The sequence below is a fragment of the Ceratotherium simum genome, chromosome 26 (genome assembly GCF_057802395.1).
Source record: "Ceratotherium simum simum isolate JZ-2026a chromosome 26, ASM5780239v1, whole genome shotgun sequence".
NCBI classification, from domain to species: domain Eukaryota; kingdom Metazoa; phylum Chordata; class Mammalia; order Perissodactyla; family Rhinocerotidae; genus Ceratotherium; species Ceratotherium simum.
Window position 1 is genome coordinate 39358025 of NC_141925.1, and position 12715 is coordinate 39370739.

At 38.5% G+C, this 12715-nt stretch overlaps 1 protein-coding gene across 3 annotated transcripts in view; it reads left to right on the forward strand.

Moving 5' to 3' along the window:
• Window positions 1-500: 500 nt before the first annotated feature.
• The window catches only part of LOC147913665 (cytochrome P450 3A12), a 38182-nt gene continuing 25967 nt past the window's right edge, over window positions 501-12715 (forward strand). For 2 of the 3 annotated variants that reach the window (XM_087417609.1, XM_087417607.1), the window contains exons 1-5: window positions 501-571; window positions 4206-4298; window position 4682; window positions 6169-6221; window positions 6799-6898. In XM_087417609.1, coding sequence (XP_087273735.1) covers window positions 501-571; window positions 4206-4298; window position 4682; window positions 6169-6221; window positions 6799-6898 — 318 coding nt within the window. Of the gene's footprint in view, window positions 572-4205; window positions 4299-4681; window positions 4683-5572; window positions 5574-6168; window positions 6222-6798; window positions 6899-12715 lie in introns of all 3 variants that reach the window. The other variant, XM_087417608.1, reaches the window with a different exon arrangement.

Consider the following 12715-nt stretch of genomic DNA (forward strand, 5'->3'; position numbering starts at 1 on the left):
TGAAGGATGAGTAGGAGCCTTCTAAGCGGCACACAGGAATTTCTTGGTATGGGAAATTGCATGGGTAAAGATCAGTAGACCTAGTTTGTTTGAAGGATTTCAAGTATTTTGGAATGCAGCAAGCCATGGAGTCAAGGGCAGGTTAGAAATTGAAGGCCGGTGGCTTTACTTGAATTTCTGTAATATTTGGAATTACTGATAACACTGATTGAGCTGTTTATTGATTTTCCACAGAATATGAACTCAAAGGACATCAAACTGGGAGTACCCATGATGATTTGCCAAGTATCAGGCAGGGATGGCACCTGCAGGTGTAGCACAGGTGGCCCTTCTACTGGCTGCAGCTGCAGCACCGCCCCCTTTCCCAGCACATAAACCTTCCAGCCTCACTGAATCTCCACTGGGCTAGAAGGGAATCTCTGTACCCACAGGCCTGCAAACAGTAGCACAGACTGCTGAAAAGAAAACTCGGAGGAGACAATCTCGGAAGAAAAGTGGCCATGGACCTGATCCCAAGCTTTTCCACAGAAACCTGGGTTCTCCTGGCTATCAGCCTGGTGCTCCTCTATCTGTGAGTAACTGTCCAGGCTCGTGTCCTCTGTAACCATACACTTGGGGAGGTACTCAGGGTCCCCTTTCCCTTACCTGTTTTGAAGATTAAGCTAGTTAATGAAGGAGAAGTTGTTTAATTGTTGGGTGCTACAGTCACTTGGGGAGTTATTATTGATCTGACCCAGATCTGTTGAAGGAGTAACCCCCCCCCCACTCACAATTTCTGTAGCTAGTAGAGTTTAGAGACATTATTTGCCCCTGGGAATAATCTTCTGGTTGACTACCACTTTGGACCTTGACTAATGAAGCAGAATTCAGCAGCGACAGGTTAAAAACAAATGGCCTCTGGGCAGTGGTATCCTCATCTCTTCCCAAGGTCTAGGGATCCTGGAGGCAGGAGGAAGTGGCTTTGGATTTTGTTTCATTATCTTTGCCTTCTGGGTCCTGTATCTGCTGCAAGAGAGGCATAGAAGGACTGGATCCCGTGTCACTTGAGTATTTCCTGCTTCTCTCCCTCCCACCTACTGGCGTCATTTATACAAGGCACCTGGTGTACCCAGACTTGCAGGTGGGCTGGAGATTGCTCCTCCTCTCTCCTCAGACTCAGCTCTTCTATTTTCTGTGCCCCTCTCCCGGGAATCCCCTTCTAAGACTTATTCCCACATCCTGTAATATGCAGAACTATTTACCTCTTAATGACAAGTCTTTAGAGCAGAGGAGACCCAGTAGAAATCTTGAAATTGTAGTATTTTCTTTCACCTTTTACTTCCAGTCTCTGGGAGGGTTAGCATCAGTATAGAGATTTCTTTTCCCTCAATATGAAATCTGCTAGCAGCCTGCAAAGGCACGAGCCCCATAAGCCAATTTGGATTTTAAATATTTTTTTCCCTTTAAGTTACAGTGCAGGAGGATAAATCAAAACCATCCAGAAGAGGAATTCCTCTCAGTGGTGGGATCCTGGTATGGAGTAGGTTGACAGAAGAGATGTTTTTGACACGTGGGTAGGGAAGGGCCTCCATGTCATATTTGACCTCAGTCTCAATTTCACATTCTGAGAGTAGGAAATCATGAACACAGATGTGAACATAGGAAATATAAATCTGGTTTTAATTCATTGAAAGTAATGTTAGGAATTCTAGGTATAGTAGCAACATATTTTCTGACTGATGACATTTTAAAATTAATTGATGTGGTTTAATTCCACTCTATTTAATACTAGATTATTTGCTGAGATAAGACTGTTTCCAGCATGTACTTTCTGAAGGATAAAAGAAGGCTGTTGGTTCAGGATTTGTGACTACAAAAGTGCATAAATAACCTCACCCTTCTGGAAAAAAGTCAAGAATATGAATCTAGGGTGCAAATATATACTTCTATGATATAATTGCATATATATTTTAAAATATACCTGTCCAGCAGGTTCTTCTAATCTCTCAGCGCAGGTGAGTAACTGAGACTGTGAGCCAGTGATGGTATGAGAGGCATCCAGGTAGGAGTTAGGATGGAGTGGAAAAATATTTCTTATCCTTCAGAGCAGAGATACTCCTCTGTCCTGGTCCCACAGGAGGTCCCTCACAGGGCAGTAGGGTTAGCATCTCATCTGCTTGAAACCTGGACAGGGACACCATCTAAGTCACTCTGTGTGTGGTCTGTCTGGCAGTAGGACTGTAACTAGATACTGCCGCCACTGGACAAACAACACTGTAGCCTTAGAGACGCTGATGCAGCCAAGAGTCTGTTGCTGTAGAGTAGACAATACCCTCCTTATGTCAATACAATGTAAACATAATAAAAATGGTTGGCCTTATTCTTAGCCCCTTCATTTGTACCAAAAGCAGCATTACTCTACCAAAAACAGGGAAGCTGGAAATAAACTGAGGAACTCACCCCGCCCACCCTCTGCCTTGGTTTGGAAGCATGCGTGTTTAGACACTAGACCATATTTTCCTTGGGGATCACTGTTGCTGACATTCACTCAATTGCTTGGCCTCACTTGAGAGTTCATGTAGCACATCGAAAGTTCAGAAGCAGAAATTGGTTTAAGTGAATTGCATGGTTGTGATGGCAAAGGAAGGAACTAGGCCACCCCTGGTTCTGGCAGCCAGTGCTCATGCTTCCATCAACTGCACTGGAGGAAGGATCCAAATGCCCAGCTGGGCCTGGCCAAGGTGCCTCTGCTGGGTACTTCAAACATACATCCTTTCATGTAAATTTTTTTGGATTTATTTTATCACATATTATAAGATTTTCTGGATTTATACAGAGTATTTGGAACCTGTACTGCCTTAAAGTCTAACTTCCAAAGAAGAAGAGACAAGGTCTTAATTGAACTCTCTAGAACATTTTATGGTTACTCATTACGTTTCATAACACATCTTTTGCTATCAACAGGAAAGTATCTGAACTTTAGAAGGCTGCCTATATTTTAGCTGAAAGCACTTGTAAGGCATGTTGAACTATTTATACATAACGTACTTTTCAGCCATACTTTCCTAATTTGCCTCCACAGAGTTAGCCTTGTAAGCCTAGCAACTTCATGGTTAAAATTGTTGCTGGCAGCCTCTTCCCTAAGCCTCTCTTCTCCCTCCATTCTGCCACCTCTCAGTAAAAAGAGTGAGTGAGAAGGCTTGCAAGGATCCAGAATCCCCAGTTGTGGGATTCCACACATGACACATGAAAGATGAGTTACTGGCAGACCTCCCATAGGGCGCACCAGCCTTAATGGGTTCTTGAGACAGTTGATGCACCGAGGCAGTGAAGTAACTGCTTTGTGAGGGACCATCTTGAAAAAGAAGAGCATTCCTGGCATTGTGCTTAGCAGGTGAGTGTCAAGGTTGGAGGACCAGAGCCCATGAGGGGAAGAATTATCTGCAAGTGGATTCTTTAGTCATTGGTTCCTTTATACAGTATCATTCAGGGAGCATATGGGCCAATCACCCTACTCTTTAGCTCGAGTCAAGCAAATTGCCTAACGACAGAGACTTGGGTGTAGCTTAAAGACACTTACATTTCTCTGAGGCCAATGGAAGCTTGAACATGGTTGTCATTCTATAGAGATAAAAAAACTGGCTGCCCCAAGGCCTCTCTATGAAGATAGATTTAAGAAGGACCAGATCCTAAAATGGAGTCAAGGCATAGAGGGAAGGAAAAGCATAAAAGCCTCTGAGAAAACTGTAAGAACAAAGTCATGGTAGGCTTTCAGTAACTCTCTTTCATTGAGTGGACACAGTTATGCCAAATCTCATTGGAGGAGAAAAAGAAATTTTTCCCCTTTCTACCTAGAATGAAAATCTCAAGATCATGGGAGAGTCGACTTACTAAATATACACTAGTGAATTCCCTGGAAGAATTCCAGCCTGAACCTCTCACGAGCACTTAAGTTTGGAAACATTTATCAAGTCTTCACTCTAGGATTGGGACCACAGAGACTTCAGCTGCTTTTATCTACTCATCTTTACTTTGTGTGGTCTCGCAGTGGAGGTGGGAAAGGAGATGATGAGTGAATGTAATTATTGCTGTTGGAGTTGCTGTTATTATTTATCATCTACATGTTACCTCCCTCACTTGACTGTTCCAGTTCTGAAACAGGGACTGGCCAACCCCAGCACCTACTCCACAATCCCTGCAACCTGGCTTTCTCTTTCACTTTATAGATATGGGACCTATTCACATGGACTTTTTAAGAAGCTGGGAATTCCTGGGCCGACACCTCTGCCATTTTTTGGAACAGTTCTGGGCTACCTTAAGTTGAGTATTTTATAAGCTCCCTCTTTTGCTTCTTATGGTTGCAAATCCCAGATTAGTTTTATAGTAAAAATATCCCTTCTCAGGAGGAAGTTCTGAGGTTTCACACTTCAAGAAATGGTGTCATAGGCCCCACCCAGCACATGGCTAGGTTTACTCCAGGGATCTGTTTTCAGCTGTTATGAAACTCAGGTTTTGCCTCAGTTGGACAGCCCAGCTCTCTGGCTGATTCAGCCCAGGACTTGGTGTTCCAACTTGTGAGCATTTTGAAGAGGATTTTCTTTCTTCCAGGTGCAGATTCCCAGGAAGGCACAATTGTGCTGAATATTAGGAGAAAAGAATAAAGAGAATTTCCAGGATTAGCTCATTAAGCTATGTATACTAGAGTCAGACTTTACTGTTCATAGCATAAGCTCTGCATATCATTATTTTCTTCTTCTTCTTCTTTCTCCTGTGTAGCTTTGAAATTTCAGGCTATTAGGCAGCGCCAGTATACACTGTTGGGTAATTTGCTCATACTTGAATTCTCTCAAGAACTGTTAAACTCCTGCAGTTGTATTGATGGCTGTAACTCACCTTTTGTTACCAGTGACGTCTTTTGAGATTTGACAAATGGAATAAGAGCTTTCTTCTTTACTTCACTGCCTTCTCAGGAGGCTCCCTATGGGTGCATCTGAGCAGAGAGTGGGTATACTGAGAAAAGATAATAGTTGTCTATGGACTTCAGATAGACTTCGAGTTTTTGTGTTTTTTTTTTTTTTAAGGCAGAATCGCTTATAAAAAATCCCTAGAAGGGAGATGATTTGACAAAATTATTAAAAACTTAATGTAACTGAACAGAATGTGGTAGGTCACACAAGGACTGTAGGTTTTGGCAGAGCCTTTGTGGTTAATCCAGCTCCGATCCCTCTCCCAGGGCCTGGCCACTGGATAGAAGGTTACAACCTCAGGTCCAGAAGGCCAGTAGGGAGAACCTTGTGTGCAGGCTGCTCTTTGCCTCAGATTTCATTTTCCACAGATCTGAGGCTTATTTCTCAGGTCCCAGTTCTTCCAACTAAGGCCTTCAGGGCCTAAATACTGCCTAAGAAATTTTGGTCTTTTTTGTCCTCTGAAAAAGCAATAATTTCCTTTCCACCTTTCCCAGATCAGCTCCTTAGTAGATTCCCCCCAAGATCTATATTCCTGGGAACTTCTTTTATATTGTCAAAACATCACAACTGAAACTTAGTGATGGGAAGATTGTTTTTAAGTTACGGAAGCGAAAACTCAGAGCAAGTGTTTTAATTTGCTTTGTCCTATGTGGACTAGTGGCTTCTCCCCATCCTTTCCATGTTGAGCTGGAAAACTGGAAGGCAAGTCTACTTTGTCATTCATTCATTCATTCACTCACTCACTTTTTCGCTCAAGAAACATGTCTTAGACTTATTTAAATCTGCTAGATCAAAAAGGTCACTGGTGTCTTAAACTTCCTAATTCTCCTGGAATTCTAGAGAGAACTCATGAGATAAATGAAAAGGATGCTTAACTAGGAGATCAAAGATTGTGCAGGCCGCTCTTGCTTTCCCTCAACTTCAGTTTTCTCGTGAAAACACTTTAGAAAGAGAGGGAGTTACTGAGTATTCATGACATGCGTAAGTCATTTAGTATCTACAATACCCGGAGAAAATTCTAGAGTGATTTTAAATGCTCCATTTCAAATATCTCCTCTATTTTCTTTCCTTAACCCTTAACATGTCTCTGAATAACAGCTTCCCTCTAACTGCCGGTCAAAGATAGTAAGCCCAATTTCATGGGATTTGAGTCATTTCTGTCCCAATTAGAGGTAGATTTCAATACATTTAGATTAATAATTGAATTTGTTTCTCCTTGCAGGGTTTTTGGGATTTTGACAAGAAATGTTTTAAAAAATATGGAAATATGTGGGGGTGAGTATTCTAGAAACTTTCATTGGATAGACTTGTTGTTATGATGATGTCCTCATTGCATGGAAGACAATCTCAGTCCAGAGCCTCTTTTAGAAATTTTGGAAACAGGGAATGAAATTATTCAGATCCTACTATCACTTTTTGAGCATTCCAAATCTGTCTCCATTTGTAGACACACTTTTATATATTTGTGATCAGTATGTCTACAGTTTTCATCTCATATTATGTCATATTTTGATAGATCACCAAAACTATAATTTTTCATGACTGAGTGGGTGGACTTTCCTTAATTAATTATTGTTTTTCTCTTAGATAATTTACTTATCTTAAATTATTTACTAACCCAACTTTCTTTTTATAATGAAATATTTTAAACATAGAAACAATTATGGAGAATGATATAGGAAATACCCATGTACAAACCACCTAGACTTAACAAATGTTCTAATGTTATTTCCAACCATGATCTCTAGGAGTATGGATTATGTAACGTCGGGATGAAAGTCTGGACTTCCAAGCATGGCTCCAGCTGTAGAATCTGGCTTGTTAAATTTAATCAATTCTGTTTCCCTAACAGGTTTTATGATGGCCCACAGCCTGTATTGGCTATCACAGATCCAGACATGATCAAAACAGTACTAGTGAAAGAATGTTACTCTGTCTTCACAAACCGGCGGGTAGGCATCCATTTTTTAAAATTATTTTATTGAGATCATAATTATAACATTGTATAAATTTCAGGTGTATGTTATTATATTTCAGTTTCTGTATAGACTGCATCACGTTCACCACCACTAGTCTAGTTTCTATCCATCACCATACAAATGTGTCCCTTTATCTCTTTCACCATCTCTCCACCTCCTTCTCCTCTGGTAGTCACTAATCTGTTCTCCATCTATGTGTTTATCTTCCACATATGAATGAAATCATACAGTATTCGTCTTTTTCTGCGTGACTTCTTTCAGTAAGCATAATATCCTCAAGGTCCATCCATGTTGTTGTAAATGAGATGATTTTGTCTTCTATATGGCTGAGTAGTATTCTACTGTGTGTATATATACACATCTTCTTTATCCATTCATCCATTGATGGGCACTTGGATTGCTTCCACTTCTTCGCTATAGTGAATAGTGCTGCAATGAACATAGAGGTGCATAAATTTCTTTGAATTGTTGATTTCATGTTCTTCGAATAAATACCTAGTAGGATGAGAGAAGGATCATATGGTATTTCTATTTTTAATTTTTTGAGATATCTCTGTAATGTTTTCCATAGTGGCTGCACCACTTTGCATTCCAACCAGCAGTGTATGAGGGTTCCCTTTTCTCCACATCCTCTCCAGCACGTGTTATTTCTTGTCTTGTTAATTATAGCGATTCTGATGGTGTGAGGTGATATCTCATTGTAGTTTTGAACTGCATTTTCCTAATAATTAGTGATGCTGAACATCTTTTCATGTGCCTGTTGGCCATCTGTATATTTTCTTTGGGAAAATGTCCATATCATCTGTCCATTTTGGATCGAGTTTTTTGTTTTCTTGGTGTTGAGTTGTAGGAGTTCTTTCCATATATTGGAAATTAACCCCTTGTTGGATATATGTTTTGCAAATATTTTATCCTGGTTGATAGATTGTCTTTTCATTTATTGATTGTTCACTTTGCTGTGTAGAAGAATTTTAATCTGATTTAGTCCCATTTGTTAACTTTTCCTTTTGTTTCCCTCGCCTGAGTAGACATGGTATTCAAAAAGATACTGCTAAGACCTATGTCAAAGAGTGTACTGCCTATATTTTCTTTTAAGAGTTTTATGGTTTCAGGTCTTACCTTGAAGTCTTTAATCCACTTTGAGTTAATTTTATGTATGGTGTAAGATAATGGTCTACTTTCATTCTTTTGCATGTGGTTGTCCAGTTTGCCCAACACCATTTATTGAAGAGACTTTCCTTCTCCATTGTAGATTCTTGGCTCCTTTGTCAAAGACTAGCCATACATAGATGTGTGGGTTTATTTCTGGTCTCTCAATTCTGTTCCATTGATCTGTGTGTCTGTTTTTGTGCCAGTACCATGCTGTTTTGATTACTATAGCTTCGTGGTATAATTTGAATTCAGAGAGTGTGATACCTCCAGGTTTTTTTCTTTTTCTCAGGATTCCTTTGGCTATTCAGGGTCTTTTGTTGTTCCATATAAATTTTAGGACTCTTTGTTCTATTTCTGTGAAAAATGTCATTGAGACCTTGATAGGGATTGCATTGAATTTGTAGATTGCTCTAGGTAGTATGGACATTTTAACCATGTTTATTCTTCCTATCCATGAACATGAAATACCTTTCCATTTCTTTATGTCATCTTCGATTTCTTTCAATAATATCTTATAGTTTTCAGTGTATAGGTCTTTCAGCTCCTTGGTTAAATTTATTCCTAGGTATTTTATTCTTTTTGTTGTGATTGTAAATAGTATTGAATTCTTGACTTCTCTTTCTGCTAATTCGTTATTAGTGTATAGAAACAGAACTGATTTTTGTACGTTGATTTTGTACCCTGCAACTTTAGTGTATTTGTTGAGTATTTCTAACAGTTTTTTGGTAGATTCTTTAGGGTTTCCTATATTTAAAATCTTGTCATCCTCAAATAGTAGGAATTTTACTTCTTCCTTTCCAATTTTGATCACTTTTATTTCTTATTCTTGCCTAATTGCTCTGGCTAAAACTTCCAGTACTATATTGAATAACAGTGGTGTGAATGAGCATCCTTGTCTTGTTCCTGTTCTCAGAGGAATGGCTTTCAGTCTTTCACCATCGAGTATGACATTGGCTGTGGGTTTGTAATATATGGCCTTTATTATGTTGAGGTACTTTCTTTCTATAACTATTTTACTGAGAGTTTTTGTCATAAATGGATGTTGGGTCTTGTCAAATGCTTTCTCTGCATCTATTGAGATGAACATGTGATTTTTATTCTCCAATTGTTAATGTGATGTATCATATGGATTGATTTGCAGATGTTGAATCATCCCTGCATCCCTGGAATAAATCCCACTTGATTGTGGTGTATGATCCTTTTAATGTATTGTTGTACTTGATTTGCTAATATTCTGTTGATGATTTTTGCATCTATGTTCATCAGTGATATTGTCCTGTAATTTTCCTTATTTGTGTTGTCCTTGTCTGGTTTTCATATTAGGATAATGTTGGCCTCATAAATTGAATTAGGAAGTGTCTCATCCTCTTCAATTTTTCAGAATAATTTGAGAAGGATAGGAATTAAATTTTCTTTCAATTTTTTGTAGAATTCACCAGAGAAGCCGTCTGGTCCTGGACTTTTATTTTTCAGGAGGTTTTTGATTACTGTTTCAATCTTTTTACTTGTGATTGGCCTATTCACTTCTTTATTTTGTCTGGATTCAGTCTGGGGAGGTTGTATGATTCTAAGAGTTTATCCATTTCTTCTAGGTTATCCACTTTTTTGGCAATTAGCTTTTCATAGAATTCTCTTATGATCCTTTGCATTTCTGTGGTATCTGTTGTAATTTCTCCTCTTTCATTTCTGTTTTTATTTATTTGCATCTTCTCTATTTTATTCTTACTGAGTCTAGCTAAGGGTTTGTCAATTTTGTTTATCCCTCAAAGAACCAGCTCTTAATTTCATTGATCCTTTCTATTGCTTTTTTATCTCGATTTCTTTTATTTCTGCCTGATTTTTATCATGTCTTTCTTTCCATTGGCTTTGAGCTTTATTTGTTAGTCTTTTTCTAGTTCTTTTAGATACAGTGTTAGCTTGCTTATTTGAGATTTTCCTTGTTGCTTGAGGTAGCCTGTATTGCTATAAACCTCCCTCTTAGTATGGCTTTTGCTGTATCTCATAAGTTTTGGTATGTTTTGTGTTCATTTTCATTTATCTCCAGGTATCTTTTGATTTCTCCTCTGATTTCTTCATTGATCGAATAGTAGCGTGTTGTTTAGTCTCCACATATTAGTGACTTTTCCGGCTTTTTCTTGTAGTTGATTTCTAGTTTCATAACATTGTTGTCAGAAAAGACGCTTGATATAATTTCAAATTTTCTCAATTTATTGAGGTTTGCTTTGTTTCCCAACATATAGTCTGTCTTTGAGAATTTTCCATGTGCACTTGGGAAGAATGTGTATTCTGCTATTTTTGGATGGAATCTTCTATATATATGAAGTCCGTCTTGTCTAGTATTTCATTTAAGGACACTGTTTCCTTGTTAACTTTCTGTCTTGATGATCTATCCATTCATGTAAATAGGGTGGTAAGTTCCCCTACTGTTATTTTGTTGTTGTCAATTTCTCCCTTTAGGTCTTTTGATAGTTGCTTTATATACTTTGATGCTCCTGTGTTAGGTGTAAATATATTAGTAAGTATTATGTTATCTTGGTGGAATGTCCCTTTTATCATTATATAATGGCTATCTTTATCTCTTATTATCTTTTATATCTTGAAGTCTGCTTTGTCTGATATAAGTATGGCTACATGTGCTTTCTGTTGGTTGCCATTTGCTGGAAGTATCATCTTTCCTTCTGTTACTCTGAGCTTATGTTTGTCTTTAGAGCTGAGACATATTTCCTGGAGGCAGCATATTTTGGGGTCTTGTTTGTTAATCCATCCAGCCAGTCAGTGTCTTTTGATTGGTGAATTAAATCCATTTACATTTAGAATATTGATATAAAAGGGGGCTTAAGAGTGCTAGTTTATCTTTTGTTTTCTGGTCATTCTAATTTTCCAGTTTCTTTTTCCTTGTATTTCTGTCTACCATATCATTTTGGTGGTGTTCTGTGATTGTTTTCTCAGTTTACCACTTATTTATGATTTTGTACTCTCCTCTGATTTTTTGTTTTGTGGTTACAATGAGGTTTGTATAAAAGATCTTATGGATTACCTAGTCCTTTTTCTCATAGCCTATTATCTCCATTAGCCTATGCACGTTCCACCCATTTCCTTTCCACCCCTTCTATGTTTTTGTTGTCACAAATTATTCTTTTTGTATTGTGAGTTTGTGACCAAATTGACGTGTTTGTAGTTAACTTTGATGATTTCTTTCCCTTTAGCCTTTATGTTATAATTAAGTTATAACTAACCTATTCTGATATAGAGCTGCACTTTTCTGATTTTTTCTGTCCTTGCTCAAAGCTTTGTAAACCTTTGCCTTTTTGTTTCACGTAGGAAGGCACCTTTCAACATTTCTTGTAAGGCAGGTATAAGGGTGATGAACTCCTTCAGCTTTTGTTTTTCTGGGAAAGCCTTTATTTATCTGTCATATCTGAAGAATCATTTTGCTAGATAGAGTATTCTTGGCTGATAGTTTTTGTCTTTCAGTATTTTGAATATATCATTCTACTCCTAGCCTGTAGGATTTCTGCTGATAAATCTGCTGAATGCCTATTGGGGGTTCCTTTGAAGGTTATTTTCTTCTCTCTTTCTTTGTCATTGATTTTTGACAATTTTAATATTGTATGCCTTGGAATGAATCATTTTGCCTTGATGTAATCAGGAGTTCTATTGGCTTCATGTACTTGCTTGTCTAGTTCCCTCCCTAGGTTTGGAAAGTTGTCAGCTATTATTTCTTTGAGTAAGCTCTCTGCTCCTTTCTGCTTCTCTTCTCTGTCTGGAATATCTATAATCTTTTTGTTACTTTTCCTAATTGAGCTGGATATTTATCAAAGAATTTCTTCATTTTTAAAAGATCTTATTTCTCTCTCCTCCTCCACTTGAGTCAATTCTGGGTTTCTATCTTCAAGCTCACTAATTCTCTCCTCCACAAGAGCTTCTCTAGTATTAATGCTTTCTACATTATTTTTTATCTCATTAATTGTCTTCTTCATATCCAGAATTTCTGTTTTCGAGCTTCAATTTCTTTTTTGAAGTATTCCTTCTATTGATTAATTTTATTCCTGAGCTTATTGAACTGTATTTCTGAGTTTTCTTGTAACTTGTTGAGTTTCTTTATGACAGCTATTTTGAATTCTGTCAGTTAGATTGTAATTTTCTGTGACTTCAAGTTTGGTTTCTGAGAGTTGTCATTTTCCTTCTGTTCTGCCATGTTAATGTAGTTCTTCATGTTGTTTGATGAATTGATTCTCTGCCAGCATATTTGTAGTCTAATCACCTTTTCTTACTTGGCTTTGGTGACTTTGGTTCTGAGCTGCTTCTGATTGTATTTGAGAACCTGCACTTTCCTCCCCCCACTGCCTCTGCTAGAGGCATCGTCAGTGCCCTCCTAGTACTGCTTGTGCCTCTGGGGTTGCTGGTGCCTTGCTGCTTATGATGTTACTGCAGTCTCAGGTGATGCCACTGGGGTCACCAGGCTGTGAGCACTTACGCTGCTTCTGGGGTTGCCTGGATCTCATGTTCCTCTACTGGCTGTCTGCGGGCTTAGGTGCTGCTGTCCTGTTCACCAGCTTCACTGCTATTCCCAGGTTTCTGGTGGTACTGCTTGCATCATGCCAGGAGTGCTGGGTTTTCAGGCATCACTGCATCTGG